Source organism: Coccomyxa subellipsoidea, assembly GCF_000258705.1.
Source record: "Coccomyxa subellipsoidea C-169, whole genome shotgun sequence".
Lineage (NCBI taxonomy): Eukaryota > Viridiplantae > Chlorophyta > Trebouxiophyceae > Coccomyxaceae > Coccomyxa > Coccomyxa subellipsoidea.
In genome coordinates, this window is record NW_005178017.1 from 245,498 (window position 1) to 269,951 (window position 24,454).

A 24,454-nucleotide genomic window follows, 5' to 3' on the forward strand; every position below is an offset into this window, starting at 1 on the left:
TCTTGTAGTCATTGACCATGCGTTATGTCACACAGACATTGGTTGCCTGAATCTTGCAGTCGTGGCAGTTGAAAGCCTCAACTGCCACGACTGCCACGGTTTCTGACTAAATTCCACAACCCAACGAGCAAAATACTTGCTGCAGCCGCAATGTTGCGCAAATCATGGACTGCCAGGGACCACAACGGCTCTGACTCAATCATGACTAACAGCAGCGCTGGCTAACAAAAGCCATTAGTGGGCGCTAAAGGTGCTGCGGCAGGCCCAGGTAATGTTTCAGGGCGTCGTAGATCGTGAAGCCAATTGCAGTCGATGGCACAACCTTCATATAGTTCAAGCTGAGCCCGGCGAAGAGTGCGCGCGATCCCTGCTGAGATATAATGAGGCGCAACCCCTGCCATGTCGACCGAATCTGTTGCGTCGCCTGCCCTGGCTGCTGCTGCGGCTGCAGCCCTTGCACCTGCGCAGATGACACCAGACCCGATTGAAGGGCAAGACTGGGGTTCACTTCTGGCAGATCAGACATAACACCTCGTTTGTTTTTCTGGATCTAATAGCTGTGCAGATACGCTGACAGTGGCTAGCAACCGTGATCATGATGATGTCTTTGCAATCAGAGGCAGCAGACACAGCTTCAAGATACTTGCCAAGGCCTGCTGCCCGCCGTATCCACTCATATAACCACTCATAATATCATAATATGACTCATATCCACTCCAAGGGTGCCCAGTGGAGGCAACCAGCTCTATTGCTCCAGCAGATTCTTGTTCAGACAGTCAATCAGATGCTGTACCTGCATCTGGCGGCGAACCACGTCCAGCGGGTAGGTGAAGGTCTGCGCCACAAGGCCGGAGCAGGCGCCAAAGGTCAGCATGACGCCCACCGGCAGCTTCTGCAAGTGATGCTCCCCAGGCCCTCCGCCCCCATCGTCATAGAATCTGCGCACATTGGGACCCCAAGGACACCTCGGCTACGATGTGGAAAAAGGGTGGGGTGCATGTCGACGAGCGGCACAAAGGATAGGTAGAAGGCTGCAGCATGCTTCAAAACTGCCGATGGTCCATCTCTTTGACTTTTCCTGCAAAGATGATGTCCTTGTTCTGGTACATCCTGGATGTGCCAGCCAGTCCATTCTCACCATGAACATCTAAAAGGCAAGGCAAGGTGTTTGGGCACAAAGCAGGCTGCAGGAACCAAGACTGCAGTGTCTGGAAGGATCTGGGCAATCAGCGCCTTCTCACGCCCCAGTTGGAATAATGGGGAGCGAACACACACCTGCGATACTGTTGTTTTAGGCTTTGGTAGACGTAGAATTTGAGGCCCGCATAGGGCAGGATGCCGCACAGTGTGGGGCCGATGCCACGGTACAGCCCAAGGGCTCCCTCCTGTCGCACCGTCGCCGCCAGCACGCCGCGGATCGTCAACCGCACCCGCGGCACCGGCTGCGCGGCACCTGCGCGCACATGTGCCAGCTCAGCACACAGCCGGACGGATGACAAACGGCAGCACAAATGGTACGTAATTGTGCAAGAACCTGGTCTATGCTCAGACGAGTACCGCACTGCACGAGCGCGATAAAAAAGGGTAGGGTTGGCATTGTAAGGGACAAAGTCTGCTGCAGTGAGTGCGCAGGCATGCACCGTCTTCTGAAACATTACTCTTGCAAGTGATGGCCCTGTAAAGGGAGCCATGTGGCTAGCTGGGGACTGTTACCTGAGGTTGAGGCGAGGGTGCCGCTCTGCTGGCGCACTCCGTTCGCCTCTGTGTCGTAGGCCAGCCGCGTCCTGACAAGGTCCAGCGGGTACGTGACCTGACAGCACAGCAGGAGCCCTTATGCCCTCATCCAGGGTGCACACTCTCAATGGCCATGAGATCGATGGCCCTGAACAAATATCATGGAAGTAAGAACCCAATCAAAAGATTGCAATCGCTTGGCCGGCAGAAGCCGCAGAGGTGACCTAAGCCCTTGGGAAGCATCCAGGAAGCAGCACAGCAACGCCTTAACTGTGATATACTGTGCCGTTGCCAGGTGTACTACCCATCACCGCGGTCGTCTCCTGTCCTATGAGCTGGTATAGTGTGCCTACAGCTGAGCTAGCATCTTCCCAGCTGACATACTGAGCCCAGAGCTGGCATGTTGACGGGCAGGAGCGCACCAGCACAGCTGTCGCGCCGGCAGCGGACCCGGCCACAAGGTCCAGAGCGGGCGGCACATCATACTCCACCACACCCTTGCCCACGGAAGCTGCCGCAGCCTTCACTAGCAGCTCCCGATAGTACTCGTACGCGCCAAAGTGCAGCGCAGCATAGGGCACTATCCGTAGCACGCTCGCCCCATTGCCCCTGTTAGATACGGATGAAATGCAATCAGCCCAGCTGCGAATTTCCAAAGGGAGGCCGGCATTGCAAAGAAGCTTGCCATTCTTGAGGGAGTGCAGTCTCCTCCTTTGAGCAGCTGTACTAGCAAGGGCTGCATGCACCAACAGCATGCAGGTAGTCTTGAGTCCAACGTGAGGGCTCCCTTTCATAATGATCAGTATTGTAGGTAGCAGATCTGGGCAGCACCGAAATAGCCCACCGACGCCCTCCTTCTCCAAGATGTTCCTTAAGGTCTCTCCTACTCCTTTGCCACGCATGCGGCCCGTCTGCATGCAGCAAATGCCCCTTCTTAATTGTTATACAAAAAGTCTGATCTGAGAGCAAGAAGCAGCATGCAGCACATAAATGCGCTCAGGTAGAAGTAAGTAATGGGAAGAAGGTCACCTGAAAGAGGATCTTGACCCTTTCGAGAGGGGCGACCATTGTCTTCGCCAGGCCTCCAGCTGCTCCCCCAGCAAGCAGTTCCTGCGAGATGATCGGGGTTCACATCCCTCCAGGAACACAGATATCATAGTTGTTCTGCAAGCCTGCTAAAGCTCTCCACTTTGTATGGACAGATCAGGTCACTAGCTAGCAGGGTTGGGAGTAAAATGTGCTTCCAGGCACCTTCGCGACGATGGGAAGGCCACGCAAGGATTTCTGCGTCGTCTCTGCTGCTGATAGCCTCGGTGGACCTCTGACACTGCCCTGATCGACGCCTCCATCCTGCTGAGAGACGGCAACTTCCAGCATTGGCTGGCTAACTTCTAAGCCCTTATGATTGCGCGCAATCAATATCCAGAGCTCCCCTTAAGGATCTGTTTAGTTTACAGATCAAACTCATCTCCTACAGGATGCTGGAATTGCACTACTACTTAAAGGCATGCCCATAACTTTGCAGATGTGATCTTACAGTCTGGTGAATATGGGCTTTGAAGGCTCATGCTTCCCGAGATCTTTACACACTGATCTTCTAACTGTTCGAGTCTGCTTCAATGGCAGCAGTCCAGGCGCATTTTCCTCCACCATCAAATAGGCATTACTAAGCATCCAGTCAGGTGCAGGTCAGCACTGAGCAGCTGCGCGAAGTTGACATGAAACTTGCTTTGGAAGGAGTGCATAAGTTTAAAGGCATGAATGTACTTCTTATGGTGTTGTGATCTTTGCAGAAGTGTATTTAAAATGCTGCAGGAGCGTTCCTTCTGGTGCAATTGCTGGTTTAACACTTGCTCTGTATGGGAGCGGATAACCTGCCCCAAGACAAACTTTAGAGTATGATATTTCTTTGAGAACTCGTCAGTAATTGATCCTAATACCGTAGGAGCCCTTGAAATTACCGCAGATTGCTGATCCTCAAGCGCTATATGCCCGTTTGGAGCACAGGACGGACATACTTTGTTATAATAGGCGTTTCCACATGTTGTGATTGAATTTACTCGGTGCTTCAGCTTTAGAATTAGTACTGGGGAGTGAAACCAAGTACTCATGGATTGGGCCAATGTTACCTTCGAGGAGCTCCTGAGCTCTTTACAAGAGGTGATTATTCTGCCATGCTACAGAATTTCTCTAAAATATGGCTCAAAAGCCACCTCCGTCATTATTTCCGTTCCCCCGATCATGACGCATCGCTCCAAGATGATTTTTGACCACCTGACCAGGGAAGGACAATTCTCGACGTGTGCTGTCTCTGCACCTGCTGACACTAGCTGGTGTGTCCTTCCAGGTGGACTGGAACTCGCCACCCCGGTCCCCAAAGGAGTTCTTTGGCAAGTTCACAGGCCTGCCAGATCAGGACAAGCTCCTGCCCCGCATCAAGTGTAATCTGTACTACTATCGAACCAACTACGTGCTGCTTATCCTGCTGGCTTTCTGCGGCGCATTCCTGCGCAACATTGGCGCCCTGGTGGCCTTAGGCATCTGTGTCCTAGGCTGCCTGTGCCTGAACGACACCTTCGCTATCACCCTGAGGTGGGCCCTCAAATCATCTATGTTTTTCAGACTCCCATGGGCAGCATAGCTGCTCATCTGCCCAGGTCCATGTTCAGCTTATGGCCATATGCATGCAGTGCCTGTGAGCTGAAAGCACTGGCATGAGAGGGACATCACTTGGCGTACGGGTGACTGCACGGGTGACTGATCCGATTTGTCCTGTGCAGCGACCGGACACTGCGGATGATCAGGAGAATACACCCGCCACTGGCACAGAAGCTGAGGGCGCAGTCTGGGGGGCATGCTGGTCTGGGGTGCGCTGCTCTCGACTTGGAATCCATGGGTCCCACGCAATCAGCAGAGTCTTAGCGCCTGCGAGTCGATAGTAGATTGGTCAGACTGCGTGGAAGCAAGAACTTTCTGGCGTATTAGAGGTGTCTGGGGAGGCTGCACCAGATCAGGCGGGGCTCTTGCATGCACTGATACTTTGCCACATCCCATGCAGCGCCCTGCCCACATGATCAGCCTTTAGCTTTACACTTGGTCGAAAAGATTTTTGCAGGCAGAGATAAGTGCCGGCAGAGGCGCAGCTGCTCCGCTGTGGCATGGCGAGTCTTGACTGGTTGGAAGACTGCAGACCCATGCTCAATACTCATGATATATATTATTTGCTGGATCGCAGGGCACCGGGGAAGGCGAGGGAGGTGAAGATAGTGGGCATCAAGAGGAACACAGTGGTGTTTATGTTGCTGGCGCTCGGGATCATTCTGCTGTGGCGAACCAGGGCACTTCTCACTCTTGCAATCGCAGTCATCCTGGGTGCGCACTCGATGCAGCTGTCGTTGTGCTTGCATGATGCGCTTCAGGAAAAAAAAGACATGATGATTTTGCGCGCCCAGCTGCAAGGCCTCTGCCACCAGCTTTGGTGTGCACCAGCATCTTAGTAAAATACTGTTGTCTGTCTTTCAAAGGAACTTGGCCTGGCTCATCATCATTACATGCTCTTTCAGCAGAAGCCATGCGCACATAGCTTCCCTGACCAGGTCTCACCAGCATTAGCTTCAGGCAAGGACCATGCAGCACTCAGAATTGTTCTATTGACTTGGAAAATATTAGTTAGAGAGACACTAGAGTCTCTCTGTGAGTAGAAAAAGCGTAATTCTCACTCTGGCGAGCCCAGAGGGCCTCACTGCGCTGACACAGCGTCCTGATCTGGCGCAGGCGATGGAGGGGTGCTGCTGCACGTTGTGCTCAGGGCGCCCAATCTCAAATCTCGCATGGCCAGCGCTCGGCAGGAGTTCCGCGCGGTCTGGCGCGGCTACCAGACCGACTTTGGGCATGATTACACCCTGTGACATGCATGCGCGCTGCACGCTCAAAAGCCCGCCAGATGTCGCGCTCGCCTCAAAAGCTGGCTCACGGGATCTGGTCGACTGCGCTGCGTTCCTGGGGCTGCTCGGCTGCGCTGGCGCCGAGTAGGGCCTGGGGCCGGTTCGTCTTGTTTGGAGTGCAGGGCCTGCATGGCCTGCATGCAAGTCGGCGTTCTATTGGAAGATATGGTCTATAGTATATTGGTCAGTCTAAAGGCACCTGCATTTACTCAAGCTCCAACTTTTTATCCTGGTGTATGCCCCTCTAAACCGGCTCTCTGCTTTGAATTTCACAGGCCAAGATGGAGGCAGTACAGGTAGGTTTCGCCAGCTGAGTGCATTGACAGGACCTCGAAATAGAGAAGGATGTCAGCAAAGTAGAGATTTGTAGCAGACGTGCTCTGCATAATATGAATTGCAGTGTAAAATATTCCGCCCAGAAGTGACATACCCTGTCAGCTAGATATCGGCCCATCCTGTGTGCAAGGTTGATGGCCGGCGATGGCTCATCAAAGATGCCCGCTTTGCAGCAGCGCTGCAACCTCTGCCGCAAAGTCGTGCAGCGGAAACCCCATCACATTGAAATAGCACCCCTCTATGCGCTTCACCCACGCCCCTGCTGGCCCCTGAATCCCATACGCCCCCGCCTTGCCAAAGGGCTCCCCTGCACACCCCATCGTTTGCTTCCTTGAAAGTCTAGTTTTATCAATGCAGAAATGGAAGGGCATGTATGCAGATGCCTCTGCAGACCAACAATCATTGTTAGCATGCGCTTGCTTGTGAGCAATGCTATGGTGGCATGAAGGTGTCAGATCCGGAGTCATTTCTTCCGTCCAGGTGATTGCGAGATCAGGGGCGGCTCACCTGTCTCGATGTAGGCTCTGATCTCGGAGAGGGACAGCTCATCAAAGTCCACAGAGGTGGTGGACGAGAATGAGCGAGTGAACAGCTGCCCATCCTCTCCTGCAGTGCGCAAGATGGGTCACTTCCCCGTTTGGGACCAGCTCTATTGCAGACGCACTACAGTTGCTGCTGCATCTGCAGGTATCTTCCATGCAAGCAGTGCAGAAACAGCATCCAGCGCCTCTGTGCACGAGCACCTGTGAAGTGTGGGAGAACCATGGCGACGCCTGTGTGCACTGCGTGTCGCTGCCCACTCAGCCTGCTGAGCATGGACTCGGCATTGGCGGCATCCTTTGGTTTCTCTAGGATGCTGCCCTCCAGCTCCACCACTGTGTCTGCCCCAATGACAAGATGAGGCAGGTCACTTGCAAGCCAGGTCCTCTTTGACACCTCCATGGCCTTGTGTTTGGCTGTCTCCAATGCATATGCTGCGCCATTCTGGAAGAGGTTCTTATCTAAGTTCTCCTCAAACGTGCTTGGTACCACCTGAACAACACGCTGCCTCGCTCGCATTGTGTGGCATGGGACGCCTTCTATGCTACGGTGCTCCTCAGAGCAAAACTGGACCTCTTACTGACAGGAGCCCTAAAATACTTTTAATGTATTGTCGAGACAGGTCGTATTGATCTCGCCTTCACATGCAGGCCTATGTTCTGAAGAATCTCTCTGCGCCTCGGAGATGCAGAGGCAAGAAAAATTCGGTGATTAAAAAAACTATGCACGTGTTCAAGGATCATTGCTGTTCGTTGCTACGAGCGTAGCGAGAAATACACTACGAGCGTGGTGACGAGTTTCCACGTCGTTGGAAGATTGTCATCCTTGGGATACAGACGTCTAGTGCCTGGGTAAAGATTATGTGTCTGCACCTCTGAGATGTACTTGTCAAGCTCCTTTGCGTCTCTTGAGCACTCTGGCAATATTGATCAGGACAAAATAGGGTTCTCTCCTTGAGTTTAATCAGGGTTTTAGAGGGCTTGATTGAAGACCTGCAAATTTTTGCGATTGCCTCAAAATTGCTGAGCCCGAAGAGTCTCATCAAAATTTATTCCAGGAAAGACAGTTGCAAAGGGATATGGTTGATAATCTGGAAGATATGCCTTCTTGATAAAAATCCAAGGGAATCGTCGCCAGGACTGTATACGGCAGATTACCATCAGTGGATGCATTCAAACGAGTGAATCTTTGATTTGGATCTTATCGATGAGTGCCGCAGGAATCACCGTTGATGACATCTGAAACGTTATATACTGTGCACTCTAAGAGGGACCAGGGCCCTGAACGGGCGTGCTGCAGGTGAGTACCTGTTGACATCCACTGCTGCCTTTTCTGTTTTTCGTCAGGTTGTATGGGCATGGGATGCTATGATGTGTCTCAATATACATCTTTGACGCGTTCTCCTCTCTTTGGAGTAGCTTTTCCACTTTCGATTTGTGACATGCTCTGCAGGTTCCTGCAGCTGGTAGAACATCATCGAAGCAGGCCAACAGTCCAAAGAGTGCACAGAAAGATTTTGCTGCACATCAAAGAAGGATCATCGCGCTGGCATCCGAGGCAGTAGGGTGAGTTTGGGTTCAAGTCATGTATTTGGTCCTCTGAAAATACCAAACCTCACCCACCCCTTTTGAACGCCCCTAGAACCCATGCTTGATGGTCAGCCCTCTCATGGCAGAGGGAGGATGTGCCAAACTTGCCTGCCAACTGCCACATCAGGTCAGACATATGACCACCTTCTGACGCCTGCGCAGGAGCACATTTGAAGGGGTTAATGTCCTCTAGGCCCAGCACCAAAGCCGGCAAGGAGGGCGCCGGTGGCCCCGCGGCCAGGGCCCCAACCCATTCAACATCCGCCCCAAAAAGAAAACGGGCAGTCGGCGCATCTGTCGCTCTAAGAGCTGCCGAGAAGCCGCGCAGCGGCGCTGCCAGAGATGACTCCGACCTCGCCGCTGCAGCCGCTTCTGTCCCTAGCACCTCCAGAGGCCCGAGGGCAGGTGGGTCCTTGCACCCTCCAGCCACAGCTGCCTGCTGAACACTCTGTGGCCCATGATGCGACCCTCATCCCATGCAGCAACAAGGGGTTGATGAGAAGCTGTGCTACTGGACCTGCTGGCTGGTGACCGCAGCCTGGTGAAAAGTCTTTGAGCAGGTGAAAGGTGGGCCAGCTCTCATCAAGGGGTGGTGCTGTGTGGCGCAGATGCTAAGGCAGGGGCAGCTGCCGGGAAGAAGAAGGCTGCAGTGGGCAAGGGGAAGGCCGCTGAGGCAGGCAAGGAAGTTGAGATCAGTAGGAAGAAGCGCGCTGTGGCCATGAAGAAGCAAGACAAGGGGAAGGAGTCTGGAGGTGACTTGGCTCCCGCCAGACAACCTCTGCCACCGGGTGACGGGTGCGCCTGTTGCCACCAGCGCATGTCTCTTGGTGTATGTAAGGGGCCACAACGTACCAACAGCAAGCTTGCTGGTAAAGGAAACCTGATTGGATTGCAGTTGTTAGCACAGGCTTTGCATGGGTGACTGGACAAAGAGATTGCCCTGATCAATCACAACAGGGCAGCTGTCAAGAGAAGCACAATAAGGCACAATGTCCTGTATGTGCAGGCGATCGGTCGACGGCCACTACTGGCTTGATCGACCGGAAGCCAAGCTGCTCAAATTGCCCAGGCACAAGAAAGACTTCACTCCAGAGCAGCTCAAGGTGCGAGGGCACAAACGATCTAATTGGCTGCGCAGTCTTTTTGCCAATATTTTCTTGTGCATCACAGAGAATCTTCGTGCTTTCGCTCCTGGCGTGGCCTTGCGGGGGCTTGCAACTGACAGGCCTCTTTTTGATGAAATATTCCGCCGTGGTTATGCATGCTCACTGTCTCCTTGTGTGCAGTTGGGCGCCAAATCGTGCCACATCTGCATGAAACAGCATGTGGCCTTGCCGTGCAAGTCAAAGAATGACAGCTGTGATATCAGCTTCTGCCACGGGTGCGTCGCTTCCTCACTCTTCCCTGGGTCATCTGCAAGGCTAATTCTCGGCATATCTCCTTGTTGTGGATCTGTAAATGCGACTACCGGACCTTGTTCCATCATTGCTGCACACCAGTCCAATCACATTGTCCCTCACAACTGCCTCTGTACTGGTGGGGTCCACCTGGGTTTATGTCTTGCCAGGTGCTGCAAGAGTTTGAAGCATATCTCGGAGGTGTGTATGGACGAGGAGTGGCAGAGGTATGCCGCAGGCTGGTGCCCTCGCTGCCTGGGCTTTTGCACCTGCCGCGCATGCATGCGGAAGCTGCATCCGCGCGAGGATTACTCCGCGCCCAAGCACCAGGAAAGGGAGTACGCGCGCCACGTGCTGCGCTATGTCGCCCCCCTGCTGGCAGGCCAGCATGCCTTGAAGCTGGCAGAGGTGTAGCATTCCTCACAGCCCCCCTGTCGCTGGTCATGAACAAGCATTGACATACATATCGTTGGAAGGCACCACTGCCTTTGAGTGTGTGGTGGGGGCACCCCTGGCGAACAGATCGCGGGTGCCTCAACTCTTGGGCACCAGTTGCGCACGCAAAGCAGTGTGACGCAAGATGAGATCTGCAGACCTCCTCGTGTGCCGGAGCTGCCCCGCGCCCTCTCAGATGTGTATGACATCCTGTGTGATGGCCATGACAGTGAGAATTCTTACGTTCAGCCGATCCTGAGAACCGCGGCATGCCGGAGGCGCAGGTAGCGGCTGGCGCGGAGCCGGTGGCGTACGGGGACGTGCGGTGGGAGGACCCGGAGGACTTCCGCCACATGTGCGACCGCTGCTGCACCTCTATTTCGGATCTGCACCGCACCTGCGCCGAGTGCGCGAGCACCGAGAAGGGCGACGGCTTCGAACTGTGCCTGCATTGCTGCGCCGAGGCCCGCGAGGCTGGCCAGGTGCTGCTTTTCCCCTGGATACTAACCATGACGTAATGATATTGAACCTGATGAAGCCTCTGGCGTGATTGAGCATCTTTGACTTGCATGTCATGGGAGTGCCCCACTAAGAGGGCATCTGAGGGCTCAGCGTCCAGGCGAAAACATTTTAGTGTAGAACCCCGGGTGAAGCCTGGGGTGCGATGAAGGAGGCACATGTGTTATTTGGCCCCCAGGATACTAACTATGACATAATGATGAAGACCCTTGTGAAGCCTGGGGCTTGATAAAAAGAACAGGGGTCCAACATGCCTTTGGCGCCAGCATGGATCACAGCATTGTACAATGAGAAGGCCCTGCCTGCACGTATCTGGCCCATTCTGGATGTTGAAATCAACCTGCTGATCCTTCAAATCACAATCTTTTCTGTTCCATCTCCATGAGGCTGGTTGAGCTGGACACAAGAGGCGTAATGTTTCTGCATTGGTGTTGAGGCGCAGGCACACTGAAGACCCTGTGTATGCTGTCTTGTCAGGCGCAGGTTTGCTGCGAGGAAGGACACACGATGGAGCTGGTGCGCTTCTTCAACGATGCCATGGCCGCAGCCCTCCAGCAGACCATCGAGGTACCATCTTCCCTTTCATTGCAGATCACCGAGCACAAACCCTGGCAGTGCCAGGACTTCCATGTTGCTCTGGACTGCCGGCAGCCTCAAGGAAGTCTTCAAAGCAGCTCATGCGCAGATGCAAATTTGTGTGAACGCTGTGCTGTGTTTGGTGCAGATGGGGGACGGTGGAGACATGTCTTTTTGGGAGTGGAGGCAGGGAAGCACGGGGAGGGAACCCCTGCGAATGGGAAGGCCCGAGGAGCAGCTGACAGGCAATGGGCGAGAGGCTGGGCCATCTGCCGGAGCAGCGCCCGCTCGCAGCAGAGGTGTGTCTTACTGTCTGCTGTCTGCCCATGCTGAATCCTCCACATCACTGAGACTTGCTGCATCATGCCTCAGTAGGAAGCTTTGTGGAGGGTCGCACGAGGTACAGCATCACTTGTGAAGTGCTAGAGGGGACTCAGAGCTAGTCATGGAGAACAGCAATCCCTGGCGCATGCAAGGGCTGCTGATGGGGGTGTTGCCCGTAGCATCTGGAACGGAATCTTGTGCAGACTAACGACGAATGGAGAATATTGTGCCAAAACTCTTGCCTGCCTGAGGGCTGTGGGTCTGTCTCAAGTTTGGGACATCAAGACACGGAGGGAGATCACTCACCTTGCAAGCATGGCTGCAGACGGTCAGTGCCGCGCCAGGCGGAGAGCTGGGGAGGATGCGGCCGGGGGCTCTGGCAGCGCCGCTGCAGCCGCCGAGCCCAGCCCTGACAGCCAGCCGGCCGCCGCTGCCGAAGACCCGGCCGCCGCTGCCGGAGACGCGAACGGCGGCAGGCGGAGCGCTGGGGAGGATGAGCCCGGGGGGTCTGGCAGCGGCGCTGCAGCCGCCGAGCGCAATCCTGACGGATGGATCGACGATGGTGATGAGGAGCTGCCTGTCGACCTTGTAGAGGAGGCTCTGGCGGCGGTGGAAGCGCACAAAGCCTTAACGAGGCCAGGTCAGATTCTGCAGCACATGCATGGCATGCCTGCTTCGTTTTCGCCTGTTCATGAGCACGGTATTGTTCCTGGTCTGCTCAAAACACCAGCGGGGAGGGAAAACAGAAGGCTCCATGGCGATTTAGGGTCACTCTGTCATATCCCACCCAGATTGCTGCGTGCGGTTCCTCATGCTGTGAATGCTCTTTATGCAGATGCACTCCCTCTTGTCAGCAATGAGTCCCTTTCCGGCTACGTGGCTCTTCGGGTCAGCGGGGCCAAGAAGCCCGCTCGGATGATTGCGGACTTTTATGAAAGCGACCCCGAAGCCGAGCCCGAAGCCGAGCCCAGGGTGACTGAGTTCTACCCGCGTGCTCCAGGTAACATATAATTCGTTTACCCGCGACACCCAACAAAGTTGTTTGATTGCTCAAATCACGCCAGCGTTGCCTGCATTTTCTGACATGTCCCTGCCGCTACAAAGGCCGCCCATTCATGCCCGGGGAGAACCTCTAATAGCCCTGTTGCTGCCCTCGCCCCCTGAACAATGTATGTATGACCGGGTTGGCATTGCGCAGGCCTGAGGCAGCAAATAGCAGCTGCACCAAAAGGGTCTGCTAGCGCGTCAGGTGCCGGCGTTCTGCAGGCAGCTGCTGGCAGCCAGGGCCTTGCTGTGGGCCCTGCAGCTCCCACAGCTGCTGTGCCTCCAGAAGGCACGGGCGCTGCTGGTGCGCCCCTACCAGCCTGACACTTCCCTTGATACCGTGGATCCCGACTATCCTTTTTCCTTTGCATGGAAGACCTTGCCATTGCCTGTTTGACAAGCGGCAGTGTGATTCGTTCTGTTGTTTGCGCGTGTTGTGCAAGTGCCGCTCTTGGCGTGGTCTTAGCCATGTGGCTGATAGCGTCCGTTGAGCTTTATTAACTTTCTGCTTGAACTGCCAGGGGCCTCATGACAGTCCTCCCCAGGGGCGCCGTGCAAATTGAAAAGCATTTCAAGCACAGAGAATGATTGCCGTCACTGCATGCGAAGCAGGTGCTAGTGGAAGCTGTCCTGCAGCCGCAGGCCCAGACTCCCGGACAGCTGCCCGCGAGAGCAGAGCGCGGAAGCGGCAGGCCCTTGTGCTGGCCGCTGCTGCGCAGGATAGAAGCGACTCTCAGGCCGCTGCTGGCGACCAAGGCACGGCCGAGGAGTCTGCTGCTCCAGAGGCTGCTCCACCTCCCAGGGAACACGCGGGCGCTGAGGATGGTGTGTCCTGCAGCCCTAATATCTCCCTCGATGCTGAAACCCACTGTGACCCTCTTTGTTTGCATGCAAACCCCTGGTCAAGCTTGCGGGCTCGCCGAGACATCGGTCCGCAGCGCGAAGCATTGGATGATCTGCATGTTATGCTCTGTACTCGCTTTGGCGCCCTTATGGCCTCTGTTGAGCCTGTGGTCAGCTAGTGTCAAATTATCCCGTCCTAGGGGGCTGATGTCAATGGAAAAGGGAAATAAGCCGACAAGAAATGATTTTTGGAATTGCAGATGAGCCAGGGGCCAGTGCAGACGCAGCTGTAGCCTCAGGGCCGGAGCCTCAGAGAGCCGCGCAGCAGGACACCGCTGCAGTCGCCGACGCAGCAGCCACCGTGCGCGTGACAGGACCTGTCACAGCTGCAGCGCTGGCCATTCCACATGGCCAAGGGAGCGGCTCTGGCGCATACCTCCTGAGTGCAGCCATGCAGGGTGAGCATATCATCCTTGCGTGAGCGAGTCCAATGTCAAGCCTGTGTGGCACAGGATTGCCACATGGTAATCCTGCTGAAGTAGTCCTTGCTCATTGAGGATGCAAAGCATGCCTGTCCCAAATCAAACTATGGCGCGTCAGAGCACCAGAGTCTCTGCAAAGGTGACCACTGCAGATGTCTCCTCCAAGTGACCCACGCCATGGTTCCTCGCAGATGCCCAGCTCATCCTCGAGAGACTGGTGGCAAGCAGCTGCTCGGAAGGTCCGTCGCGCGCGGCGCCACCGCAGGCAGCGGTGGCGACCGGGGGACCTGCGGCAGTCCCTGAGCCGGAGGAGGGGCACCCCAGAAAGCGCGCACGGACTCTCACCTCGGAGGTGTCAGCCGCGCACGCACAGCCAAGCGGCTCAACGGCAGCGCAGCGTGACAGCCTGGCTCAGTCCTACCTGCAGACATTCATCAAAAATTTCCCCAAGCACGACAGGGATGTGGCGATGTACATGGCCATCCTCCAGGGTGTCTGGAGTGCAATGGAGCGCGCTCAGCTGGCCCCGACCCGGCCGCAGCAGGCCGCGCCGCCTGCCCCTGTCCCACCAGTGACAGCCGCCGGGCAGCCCGCCAGGGAGAATGCTGGCTTGGCGCCTGCCGCGCAGCCTTCCTCTGTGCCACCGGCGCCGACCGCACAGGGGGGCGACAGGGGGGTCCCGGGCTCATCGGCTGCGGCGCCTGCTTCCGCGGCAGCGGCGGACGAGCGCGCAGGTGCAGCTGGGGGCGCATTGATGAACGACGATGTGCTTCCGGAGGCCGCCCCAGAGGCGGCCGCCGACCCCGGCCCGTCAGTGGGGGCCGCCCAGCCAGTCGCAAAATTTCCGGGTCCAGCCGCACAGCGGCGCAGCAGGGCCGCGGCGCGTTCTTTGCGGCCGCCCGCTCCCGTGCGGGAGGCGGCAGTGGCTGCTGAAGAGGCGTCAGACGGAGCTGGAGGTGATGTGGATGCCGCCGCAGTGCCTGCCGGTCCGGCGTCACAGCCAGCCGCCGACGTACCGGCGCCCGCACAGCAGCGCGATGGGGAGGATCCCGGCTCGGCGTCGTTGGCGCCTGACGTGCAGCCGGATGCCGCCGTGCAGGACGCTGCAGCTGCGGCGGAACGCGCTTGTGAAGCTCCGGGATGGGCTGCGCGGGCTCCAGAGGTTGCTGCCAGCATTGCGCCGCTGCCGGCCGGCCAGAGATCATGGCACCAGGTGTGCAGCGTTCCCTGTTCCTCCTTCTCTGACAGCACTTATCCCCCCTGCTTTCTTCTGAAGAGAGGATTTCATCAAGTCAAGCTCTGTTTATCCTTCCATCATGGCATAAGTTTAAGAAATCTGCCAGTCAGGAAGGATAAGTGGTGGCTTGAAAGGGCATGGGGCAGGCTGTCTTGGTACCTAGAATATAAGAATTTGTCAACTGAGTGAATGAGGCTTTTGTTTGGAGCAGGTGGTGCCGGACGAGAGCAAGCGGCTGGCGGCGTCGCGGCCGGACGGGCAGCAGAACTACGTCTACACGCCCACCGCCGACGACCTGGCCATGTGGAACCCCAATCGCCCTGCGCAAGTCAGGTGCGCAGCTGCACCATCATGACTATTTCTTATCACACGACTGTCCTGCCGAGAGGCAAGGTGCGTCCTTCAGGCAAGCTGCAGTTGGAGGCTGCCACAATCCTACCCCTTGTTGGACTCGCCAGATCCAAGCAACCCTGTGCATGGTGCTCAGTAATTATACCGCCCCCCGCCAGCCGGGGCGCACTGTGCCTCCTACAAATGCATTTGCTTGCTTTATCCTCCCTGCTGCCTCGCTGTGAGCAATGACACTGACATGCTGGCAGCAGCACTTCGCTGGCTGCCTGGGTGCAATGTTCATCTAGATGCCTCATCACCTAGATGCCTCAACTGAATACATAGCAATCAAGGGAGCGGCCCATGTATCGCACCTGCTCCTCCAATCCCAGAGCCTCTCAGATGGCCAGCATTGCTGTGGACGGCGCTTGAGGGAGAGCTGAGCCACTGTTCAGACAAGGAAATTGCTGTGTGGTTCATGGGAGCATCTATTCTTCATGCTGCATGCATGCACTGAGTGAGGAATGCTCAATTCAGCGATGCTGCTTCTGCCAATTTGTGTCTGACTCTGTGAATTCAGTTAAAATCTGTGCAACACAGCTTTCTGAACCCGCATCAGCATGTTCTGACATTTCTGAGACTCTTGGATGTATCAGAGACTCCAAGCATGATTGCTGTTTGGATTGAGATGCCTGGACTGTCTGGATAAAAATGACTGAACGGAAATGGGTACAGGATTGTTGCGTGGGCTGGTAGCCTCGGGTTCTGCTGTTTGATCGACCGGATGATGATGCTTTGAGCTCTTGTGCGCTGGCCACTGTGTCCAGCGCATGCATGCAGGATGAGTAAGCAATGAGTCACGCATGCTGCCGCGCAGGCTGTTTCAGGAGGTCTGGCGGGAGGGCGTGCCGGTTGTGGTGCGCGCCGTGCGCAAGGGCTACGCGTGGGACCCGGACACGATGTCCCGCGCAACCAACGAAAAGAACAAAGCCCATGGCGCGACAAAGGACGAGGAGCTTGATGTGAGCGCCTCTCCCGCCTGATCTGACGAGACACGTCTCCCAGGCACCCAAATGCACTTCTTGGCTCCGCCTCCTCAGAGTTGTCACCGTCATGACCACAATACAACCGCCGCCGCAAGGCATGGCTGATCATACTGAGTCATTGCTGACATCAGCGCATGTCACAGCTGAGTCACAGCGCAGATGCGCAGGGGCCTTTCTGCACCATCCATCGCTTGGGCTTGTCACGATGGCACTGCGGTGGTTTGGGGCCCGGCGGGAGCCATGAGGTGTTCCATTTTTTAGGGCGGCCCTGCTCTGCCAGCGAATCAGACCAGAGCGAAGGTGTGACCAGTCTGAAATGCCCACTGCAGGTCCTGAAGTGCACGGACTGGAGCGAGGAGAGAATGACAGAGGGCAAATATTTCAAGCTCTACAAGGAGGGCCGCGGAGACGGGGACTTGTACAAACTCAAAGACTGGCCACCCAACGCCCACTTCTCCGAGCGGCTCGGCCGCCACAACCAGGTTTGCTGCTGTATCCACTGCTATTCACCTCCCGCCCTCGAACCATTGACTGCTGAGAGTCAAATAGAATAGAAAGCAGCGGCGCATCTAGAGGCGATCAGCGTGCTGCACATGCTGCAAAGCAGATTTCTTCCAAGGAGCGGTGTGCACTTGGAAGTTTCTCTAAGACCTGATCGTCGCAGGAGTCCTGCCACTTTCCTGAGTGGCATACTGCATGAAGAGCTGCCTGGGTGTGAGTCTGCTCTGGAGCTGTGTAGAGGTGACTATGTCAAAATTACTGCCGGCTGGGCTGCTGTGGCTCTTCGGCTGGCCATAGGTTGCGATATATCAGACGATGTTGTGGCTGAAGACTGCACCCCACCATCACTGCCAGACAGAAGCAAAACCCGGCTGGCCAGCGGAGCTTGTTGTCATATGCATGCGGTGTGCATCTGTGGGCCGATCTGAATAGGCAACGCTGCCGAGAGGTTGACAGGCCTGGATCTGCTTGGAAATTGGGTTCATTTGTTCTGCCTGGCGTCCGGCTGGGCTGCACTTACTGATGGGCTGAGGGGGCGCTTTGTGTCATAACAACTGCATCAGCCTTGTGTCTGACTGTGATCTAAATATTTCTGATGATGTCTTATGATGTCTGAAACTGGCAAATAGCAGAAACAGTGCTGGACAATCATGGTGATTCTCAGAGGTGATTTTCAGAATGATCATTCGCGCAGGACTTTTTGGAGATGCTGCCAATGCCGGAGTACAGCCACCCCAAGGGGCCCCTCAACCTCGTCTCCTACCTGGAGGACAACGGCGTGAAACCCGACCTGGGACCCAAATCCTACGTCGCCTGCGGCCGGTGCGTCATCAGCAGGATCGAAAACAGTCACTCACTAGCATAACCCCATTAGTCATTGCGGCGAGGGGTGTCATTGTGGACGAGGCGGAAGCTGCCGCGCAGGCATGTGACTATTTGTGAGACTAATGTTGCACGCTTTTACCAAGCGTGCTGAGGCAAGACACCAAAGTCTTAGATCCATGGTGTCAGCATTGCACCTTCCGCGTTTGGTCTCTCAGATTGACCACGCAGCTCCATGGAGATCCTGCCGTTGCTTCCACTCTGGCCTTCTCTGTGTGCGCTGCCAGCCTCTGCATGTCAGATGAGAACAGGGCGGTCATTCTGTTTGTCATTGCCTGCGCTGTCTTTGAAACTGCTTGGCCTGTTGCCTTAAGTGACTTCCAATGCACAGCAGTGTTCTGGGCCTCTGGCAGTTGGCTGCTGCTCTGCCAAGCTCTGATGACTGATCTGCATGTTCTGCGTGCAGGGTGAAGGAGCATGCGGGCGAGGGCGACAGCGTGACCAAGATGCACTGCGATCTGAGCGACGCCATCAATGTCATGTGTCACCAGGCAGGAGAGGGCGCTGACTCAATCGTTCGCTGCGGCAACACTCTCGCCGACATGGTCTCCGATCCCAGGTGCCTCACATAGCCCTTTGAATGATGTAGGCTCTGGTTTACACTTCAACTGCTGTCAAGGTGATTGGAACTTCAAGGCAGGGGTCTTCGCAGAAATACATTTCCAAGGGCGTTTGCCATGGTTTAATTGGGGTTTAAATGCTATATCAACCTTTCAGGGGTTTTGACCGTGGTGGAGAACTAGCCGTCTGGTGGCCCACAATCAATAAACCTTCCCTGCCCAGCTATTTCAGAGAAAAAGGATGAATCACTTCATGTTGAGGAGCTGCTCCTTTACTGCTGCCAGTGAATTTGTCGGCTGATGCTGTTTGCCAAGGCACTGCAAGTGTGCCTGCACATGCAGCTCATATGCCGAAATGGGTCCCTGTCGCTTTCCTGTCCACACAAATCCAAGCGGATGTCAGTGTCGGCTCAGATGCTGTTACGGGCGCTGACACCTTTGTTATGGGCGCTGATACGTCCTGTGTTACGTGCGCTTATGAACCTCTATTACGGGCGCTGAAACGTCCTGTGTTACGCGTGCAGCTACGGGGGCGCGGGCGCGGTGTGGGACATCTGGCCGCGAGACAGCCGCAAGGAGCTGGAGGCTTTCCTGCGGCGCCATGCGGACGAATTCGCGGCCGAGGGCGTCAACGTCGACGTCGACACCATGCTGCACCCCATCCACGACCAGGCGCGCTGCCACCCCTTGTTCTTTGTGGGAGGAGCTGGGCACAAACCAAAACACAGACAACAGATCAGCAAGCATGAGATCGGCACTGAAGTAGCAAGGCAGGAATGGTAGCGCACTCAGGAACAAGTCATCACGAGAAAGTCTGCGCCTTTGTTGTTGGCCAGCAGGAAGGTGCTGAGCCAGACTGTTTCGTCCTGCTTGCTGAGCTGGGTCTGTCCGGAGCTTAGTGCAGGGCTCTTCAAATAGTACAGGTCTTTAGGGGTAGTCTGCAGTACACCCTAATCTTCCCTCGCATGGGGTCAATGACAAGCTGCCTTTGCCTGTTGCTGTACTGCTCTTGCACTGACACATTCCATCCAATGCATCATGCAGGACTTCTTCCTGACGGCCAGGCACCGCGCGATGCTGAAGAGCGAGTACGGCGTCGAGTCATGGCACTTTGAGCAGCACCAGGACGAGGCCGTCTTCATCCCTGCCGGCTGCCCCCACCAGGTGCGCCAGTTGTCGATCCACCCCTTGTCTTGATTTGGAGACCCCTTTTTGGACAGGCCTGGCAGGGCACTTGATGTGAGTATGTCTAATTCTATATAGACCCCCCTGAGAGATCACCAAGGCCACTGGGCCTCAAGGAACAGCAGCCACATGCTGACAGGGCTGTCCCTGATTTCAGAGGAATTTCAGCTGACCCTCGTGAATACGCAAAGAAGCACGCAAAGGCTCTCTGACTTTTATTTGGTTCCAACTCCTGGTGAAGGGAAGCCAGGAATTTGATTGGTCAAGGCGGGGGTATCTGAACTGACGGTGGACGTATGATGCATGTCCCTGGAGGCGCTGCCATACCCTACATGACTGCAGGGGTTTGATAGAGGCCCTCTAGAGGCCAGAGGGGATTGAGGCTAAACCAAATGCGGAAGCTCACAGGGGTGTATGATGGGGGCGCAGGTCCGCAACCTGAAGTCGTGCATCAAAGTGGCAATCGACTTTGTGAGCCCGGAGAGCGCGGAGCAGTGCCTGGAGCTGATGCAGGAGCGCCGGCAGCTGACTCTGCGCGAGAACAAGGATGGAGAGGAAAAGCCAGAAGCCCCAGAAGACCGGCGACACTGCGACAAGCTGCAGGTCTGTTCTGTCCCCCAGTGCAAGTTCTCACGTCCTGGCTGGGGGTGAAGCCAGCCGAGGTCCTCCTGAAAGTGCAGCTGGAAAGTAGATCTCTGGGGACACTGCAGAGCGCAGATCAGAAGAGGCCTGGGAATAATGCAATTTCACTAAGCGTATGGACTCTTGAGTGACTCAGGTTCTTGTGTCTGCTGATCAGCTGCGTGTGTCTGTCGCACACTCACCCCTGTACAAAGATGCGTCTGATCAGTCCACTAGAATACTGCATGTCGTACTCATGCGCCTTATCACCAAACTGCAGGCTGAGTTGATGATCGCGCGCGCCGCGGCCGCCTCCCTCGCGGCGCTGCGGTGAAGCCGCCGCCCGGTGGGTCCACCCCTGGACCTGCCCATTAATCCACCCGCTGGAGCTGCAGCCACGTGGATCCACCCACCTACCTACCCTCTGCACCAAGCCTCGGAGGCAATTGGCTCTAGTGCCCTCATTTGGCTGGGGGAGTGCTGTGCCACTTGTACCTCAGGTTGTGCGCGGTAGCTGCGCGCTTGGCAGCACAATTGATGAGAAAGAATGCAATGCTGAACCTGCAAAAGTCGTAGGAGAAGTTGCGCTGGCTCCTGTTGCGACAAAATTGAATGGCCTGCTGAGAAGCAGGAGTGAAACTTGTCTTGGCTGGAAGGATGCATGGTGATCTCAGGCGCCCCTCGCAGACAGCAGTTTGATTTTTGGGCTAATATCAAACGCAGAGTACTGGGGTTTTTGTGAAATGCTTTTGGTAAACAGTAGCATCTTGCGTGAACGAATATTGAATGGAGAGCTGAACTAATGTCAAGATTGAACAACCGTTGTTCAGTCTTGATTACGTTTAAGGAATGCAAATGCCTGAGCATGACACGAGTGTGGCGTAGTATGGGCACTCCAATATTGATGTGCTACAGGGGCTGATCAGTTGCGGACCTTGAATTAATGTTGGCATTTGCCTTGCAGTTGATGTCCTTTTGGAATCACCTCATATGGCGTGTTCATGCAATTAAAGGGTTGCATTGGATAAGAACTGTTTTGTTGAACATATGTGGAACTGATGCATTGGAAGACTGGCAGGAATTGGATCGAGAAGATTGAAGGTGACTTGTGGGTAGCTCTAGGGGTAAGTAAGAATTGGGATCCATTACATGGCAACGCCCGGCGCACTGAGGGCTTCCGCACTTGCATGTTGACACGAGTGACTAAGCGATCACCCAGCGCATCCGCGCATCAAAACGTGCTGCAAAGCTGGTTGATCAATGAAAAGCTCAGCTGTACAGGCTGTACCGCTGCAGCAGCTGCATGCATTCACCCTTGGAAGCTATGAAATTTCCTTATGCTATTCCTTAGAGCTACCACATGTCTGTCTGCTCAATGTTGCTGGCAGCTGCAGACACAGTTTTTTATCCTTCTTAGTGAGCAAATATTAAGCTAATTGCTTGCAGTCCTGTTGAACCCCTTTCACATATACATCAAGACCTCCCGCCAGATGACTACATAAGTATTGTATCCCTTCTGGACTCCAGCATTTTAATAGGGGATATATATATCCCCTAGTAAATTTTCTCAGGGAACATCAAATTAGCTTAATTAATTACTGTTTACTAGGTTAGTAAGAGTCCTTTTGTATTCCAGCTCCATCTAGTGAACGACAACTGTACAACAGCAGGATGTTGATCAATCCCAATGCCTACTTGGCCCTGTCATATGGTATGCCTACTGGCGCATAGCCCCAGCCGCCAATTAAGGCTAATGAAGTTCGCATTCCATTACATGTCTTCAATATCCTAGAGCCCGGCCTGGGTCCCCCCCCCCCCCCTCCCCCCCCCCCTTCCCCCGTTAGCCTCTATAACCTTGTTCAAATCCATGGCATCGGCGGTATTTGTTCCTATAGTACTCAGAACGTGGGTCCCAGTTGGGGTATCTCTTGATGCCCTCTCGCGAAACCACTTTTGAGCCCACGCACTTGCATTTTGCGTCAAGACAATTCTGGCACCAATGGCGAGGCCAACAACGAGAGAGTTCAACAAGGTTAATCCTACCTGAAAAGCCACCTGGCCTACTGTCGCCCTCCATAGCAGGGATGCGTTCAGGCTTGCATGCCCCCTGGCTGCCAGTGAAATTGACGAGATCTCGTTCGGGCTCTGCCCCTTTGGGCTCGTAGTAGCTAGCCATTGCCCCTCTATTGTTGAATAGGTGGACGGACTCACGAATCGGAATGTTGTCTAAATCATCGGCGTTAGTGCTTACCAAATATTCGCCAGAACCACCACCACGCAGGCCAAGATGCTGCACTTCCTCTGGTGCATCCGGAGAAACGGTGGCCGTTCCATCGGCGCCCAGGTGAGCTGCCTCTGTTTCATGCCCCTCGTAGATCACATTGGGGAACAGGTCGGCAACGTCTTGGTAACCCTTCCCTTCTTGAAGTGTCAATGGCTTGGCATCCCGCCTTCCTGAGTCAAGTTCTAGCTCCGGTTGGTTGTCGTCACATGGTAGGAAGAAGGTAAATGGCCTATACAACTTTAATAGCAGTCCTACAAGATTGCACAACCAATGCCTGTTCAACAAGCCTGCACCGAGGAGGCACACAGGGCAATTCTGGCATTTCGGTGTCAGAGAGAAAGGGTTCGTAGGGGGTTGCTCACCGCCCACATTCTCCCCATCGACTTGATGCCCTGCGGCAGCTTCAGCCGAAACACTATCCAGAGAAGCGCCCTCATTTCTCGCCTGCAGGCGCGTCCTGCGCGGCGAAAGTGTCGGCATGGCGCGTGCGCTCTCTCCTACCGAGCAGTGCAAAGTACATCTTCAGCCCAATTCCATGTGGATGACCAGCAAGGTCCTTGAACTCCAAATCAACTCGAATCAGAATATGCTATGCACATCATGCACATCATTATTGCCACAATCCTAATCCATCATGTTTTGCCAGTATAATCGAAGCAGAACGGCAAAAGCACCTTGAGCACTCGCTCTTGCACCCAGCGCAGGGGCGTCCCTGTGAAGCCGTTGTCGGTGTCCAGCGGCAGCTCATGGCCAGTGATTCCACATCGCGCGGACCAAAGTGCGCCGTCAGCAGCCGCCGCTGCTGCTCCCGCCATGCCACGTCCTGCAAGGTGCATCACAAAGAGAGCACTTCACCGCTGAGCTCACCAAGCCACATCCACTGTTTAGGCCCAGTATCACCACTATGCGTCAGTTCATGTGGCAAGATGATCTAGTACAGGTGGCTCAGTTTATCAGACTCTCATCAGAACGAGTAAATACTGATCTAGATACAGTGATCATCTAATCAGCCTTGTTGGCTGGCATGATGTAATGTTTCTCTCTCTCTCTCTCTCTCTCTCTCTCTCTCTCTACCCCTCTCTCTCTCTCTCTCTCTCTCTCTCCACAGGTGGATCTTCAGAGCATCTTGGATTAAAGGCCCCAGATAAGCATCAGGAGATGAGGTTGAAGCACATACAGAATTATCTTCTATCAAATCTGCCAGCCTTTGTGCCACAACGCGAAAAAAAAAATTAGAGATATGGAATTGTGAAAGGCGCACCTGCCATACGTCTGCCAAGGGAAGCGCTACGATGAACGTGACGAAAGCCTCCAAGAAGCCATCTGCACAGGGAAAACGGAAATTCCTTAGCACCTGGACAGTGCAGTGCAAGCGGCAGCGCTCACTTCTACATCCCAATGTTGAACGGAACACGAATTCAAATCGAGCGAATGCTCCAACAGGCCACATCTATGGTGCGCAGGCCTCCGCACCGGCAAGAACGGGCATGTTGCATCAAGCGAAGCAGAAAAATGTCCTGCTTGTCAGCGCTCTAATTTGCTGTTTTCAATTCGATAGCGTTGCAGTTCGCGATCTAGCAATTGTTCGCACTGAAAAATATGCATAGAATTATGAGAGTCAGCCTGGCTTCAATCCCCAACTTGTGTGAGCTGTTCGACAGTCCTAGATTTCCCGCAAGTTGTCGTATCAGGATTCGATCCCCGTCACTTGGCCCATCCCAGAAAACGAACCCTGTTCGAAAGATTGTAGGGTTCATCATCGCAACCCCACCAATACCCCGGAGCCCCAAAGGGTTGGGGTACAAAGATCTTCAAACTTTAAATTGCCAGCCCAAACAAACCTGCCTTAATCTAGATTGGCAATCCCTTCTGATAAGTGACAAGTGACAAACAACCCACTTCAGGCTTACACTTGGGAAGGAGACCCCTGGGTGGCATTTCGTCCCAGACAAAAGGACTTATATCATTATTTTTGCCAGGTCCACATCATGAGGTCCACATGATGTTGCCATCTGCTTTGAAGCACATCTGTTTGCTTCCACGTA

At 54.9% G+C, this 24,454-nt stretch overlaps 5 protein-coding genes across 5 annotated transcripts; 2 read left to right on the plus strand and 3 right to left on the minus strand.

Moving 5' to 3' along the window:
• Positions 1-244: 244 nt before the first annotated feature.
• Positions 245-2,859, minus strand: COCSUDRAFT_20947 (mitochondrial carrier; the record flags this gene model as incomplete). Its single annotated transcript, XM_005642642.1, has 7 exons — positions 245-429; positions 775-915; positions 1,274-1,442; positions 1,751-1,810; positions 2,157-2,343; positions 2,566-2,645; positions 2,764-2,859. Coding segments are annotated over 7 exons (918 nt in total), but the record flags the coding sequence as incomplete, so codon positions are not given.
• A 641-nt stretch (positions 2,860-3,500) lies between these two features.
• COCSUDRAFT_31816 (hypothetical protein) lies at positions 3,501-6,097 on the plus strand. The gene is made up of 5 exons (XM_005642643.1): positions 3,501-3,894; positions 4,082-4,326; positions 4,515-4,601; positions 4,970-5,106; positions 5,509-6,097. Exons 1-5 carry the CDS (start codon positions 3,844-3,846, stop codon positions 5,640-5,642), a joined length of 654 nt encoding a protein of 217 aa, XP_005642700.1. The 5' UTR covers positions 3,501-3,843; the 3' UTR covers positions 5,643-6,097.
• A 69-nt stretch (positions 6,098-6,166) lies between these two features.
• Positions 6,167-7,297, minus strand: COCSUDRAFT_38731 (Maf-like protein; the record flags this gene model as incomplete). Its single annotated transcript, XM_005642644.1, has 4 exons — positions 6,167-6,321; positions 6,522-6,620; positions 6,758-7,046; positions 7,199-7,297. 4 exons carry the CDS (start codon positions 7,295-7,297, stop codon positions 6,167-6,169), a joined length of 642 nt encoding a protein of 213 aa, XP_005642701.1.
• Positions 7,298-8,325: 1,028 nt separating this feature from the next.
• Positions 8,326-20,459, plus strand: COCSUDRAFT_60531 (hypothetical protein; the record flags this gene model as incomplete). The annotated part of the gene is made up of 22 exons (XM_005642645.1): positions 8,326-8,548; positions 8,752-8,938; positions 9,150-9,246; positions 9,757-9,948; positions 10,260-10,457; positions 10,972-11,061; positions 11,219-11,369; positions 11,720-12,034; positions 12,230-12,394; positions 12,593-12,742; positions 13,081-13,263; positions 13,542-13,739; positions 13,955-14,976; positions 15,212-15,333; positions 16,208-16,352; positions 16,706-16,858; positions 17,572-17,699; positions 18,166-18,318; positions 18,844-19,015; positions 19,364-19,483; positions 19,934-20,107; positions 20,406-20,459. 22 exons carry the CDS (start codon positions 8,326-8,328, stop codon positions 20,457-20,459), a joined length of 4,392 nt encoding a protein of 1,463 aa, XP_005642702.1.
• A 2,383-nt stretch (positions 20,460-22,842) lies between these two features.
• Positions 22,843-23,677, minus strand: COCSUDRAFT_60532 (hypothetical protein; the record flags this gene model as incomplete). The annotated part of the gene is made up of 3 exons (XM_005642646.1): positions 22,843-22,866; positions 23,084-23,232; positions 23,671-23,677. The coding sequence occupies 3 exons, from the start codon at positions 23,675-23,677 to the stop codon at positions 22,843-22,845; spliced, it is 180 nt and encodes a 59-aa protein (XP_005642703.1).
• Between the last annotated feature and the right edge of the window lie 777 nt (positions 23,678-24,454).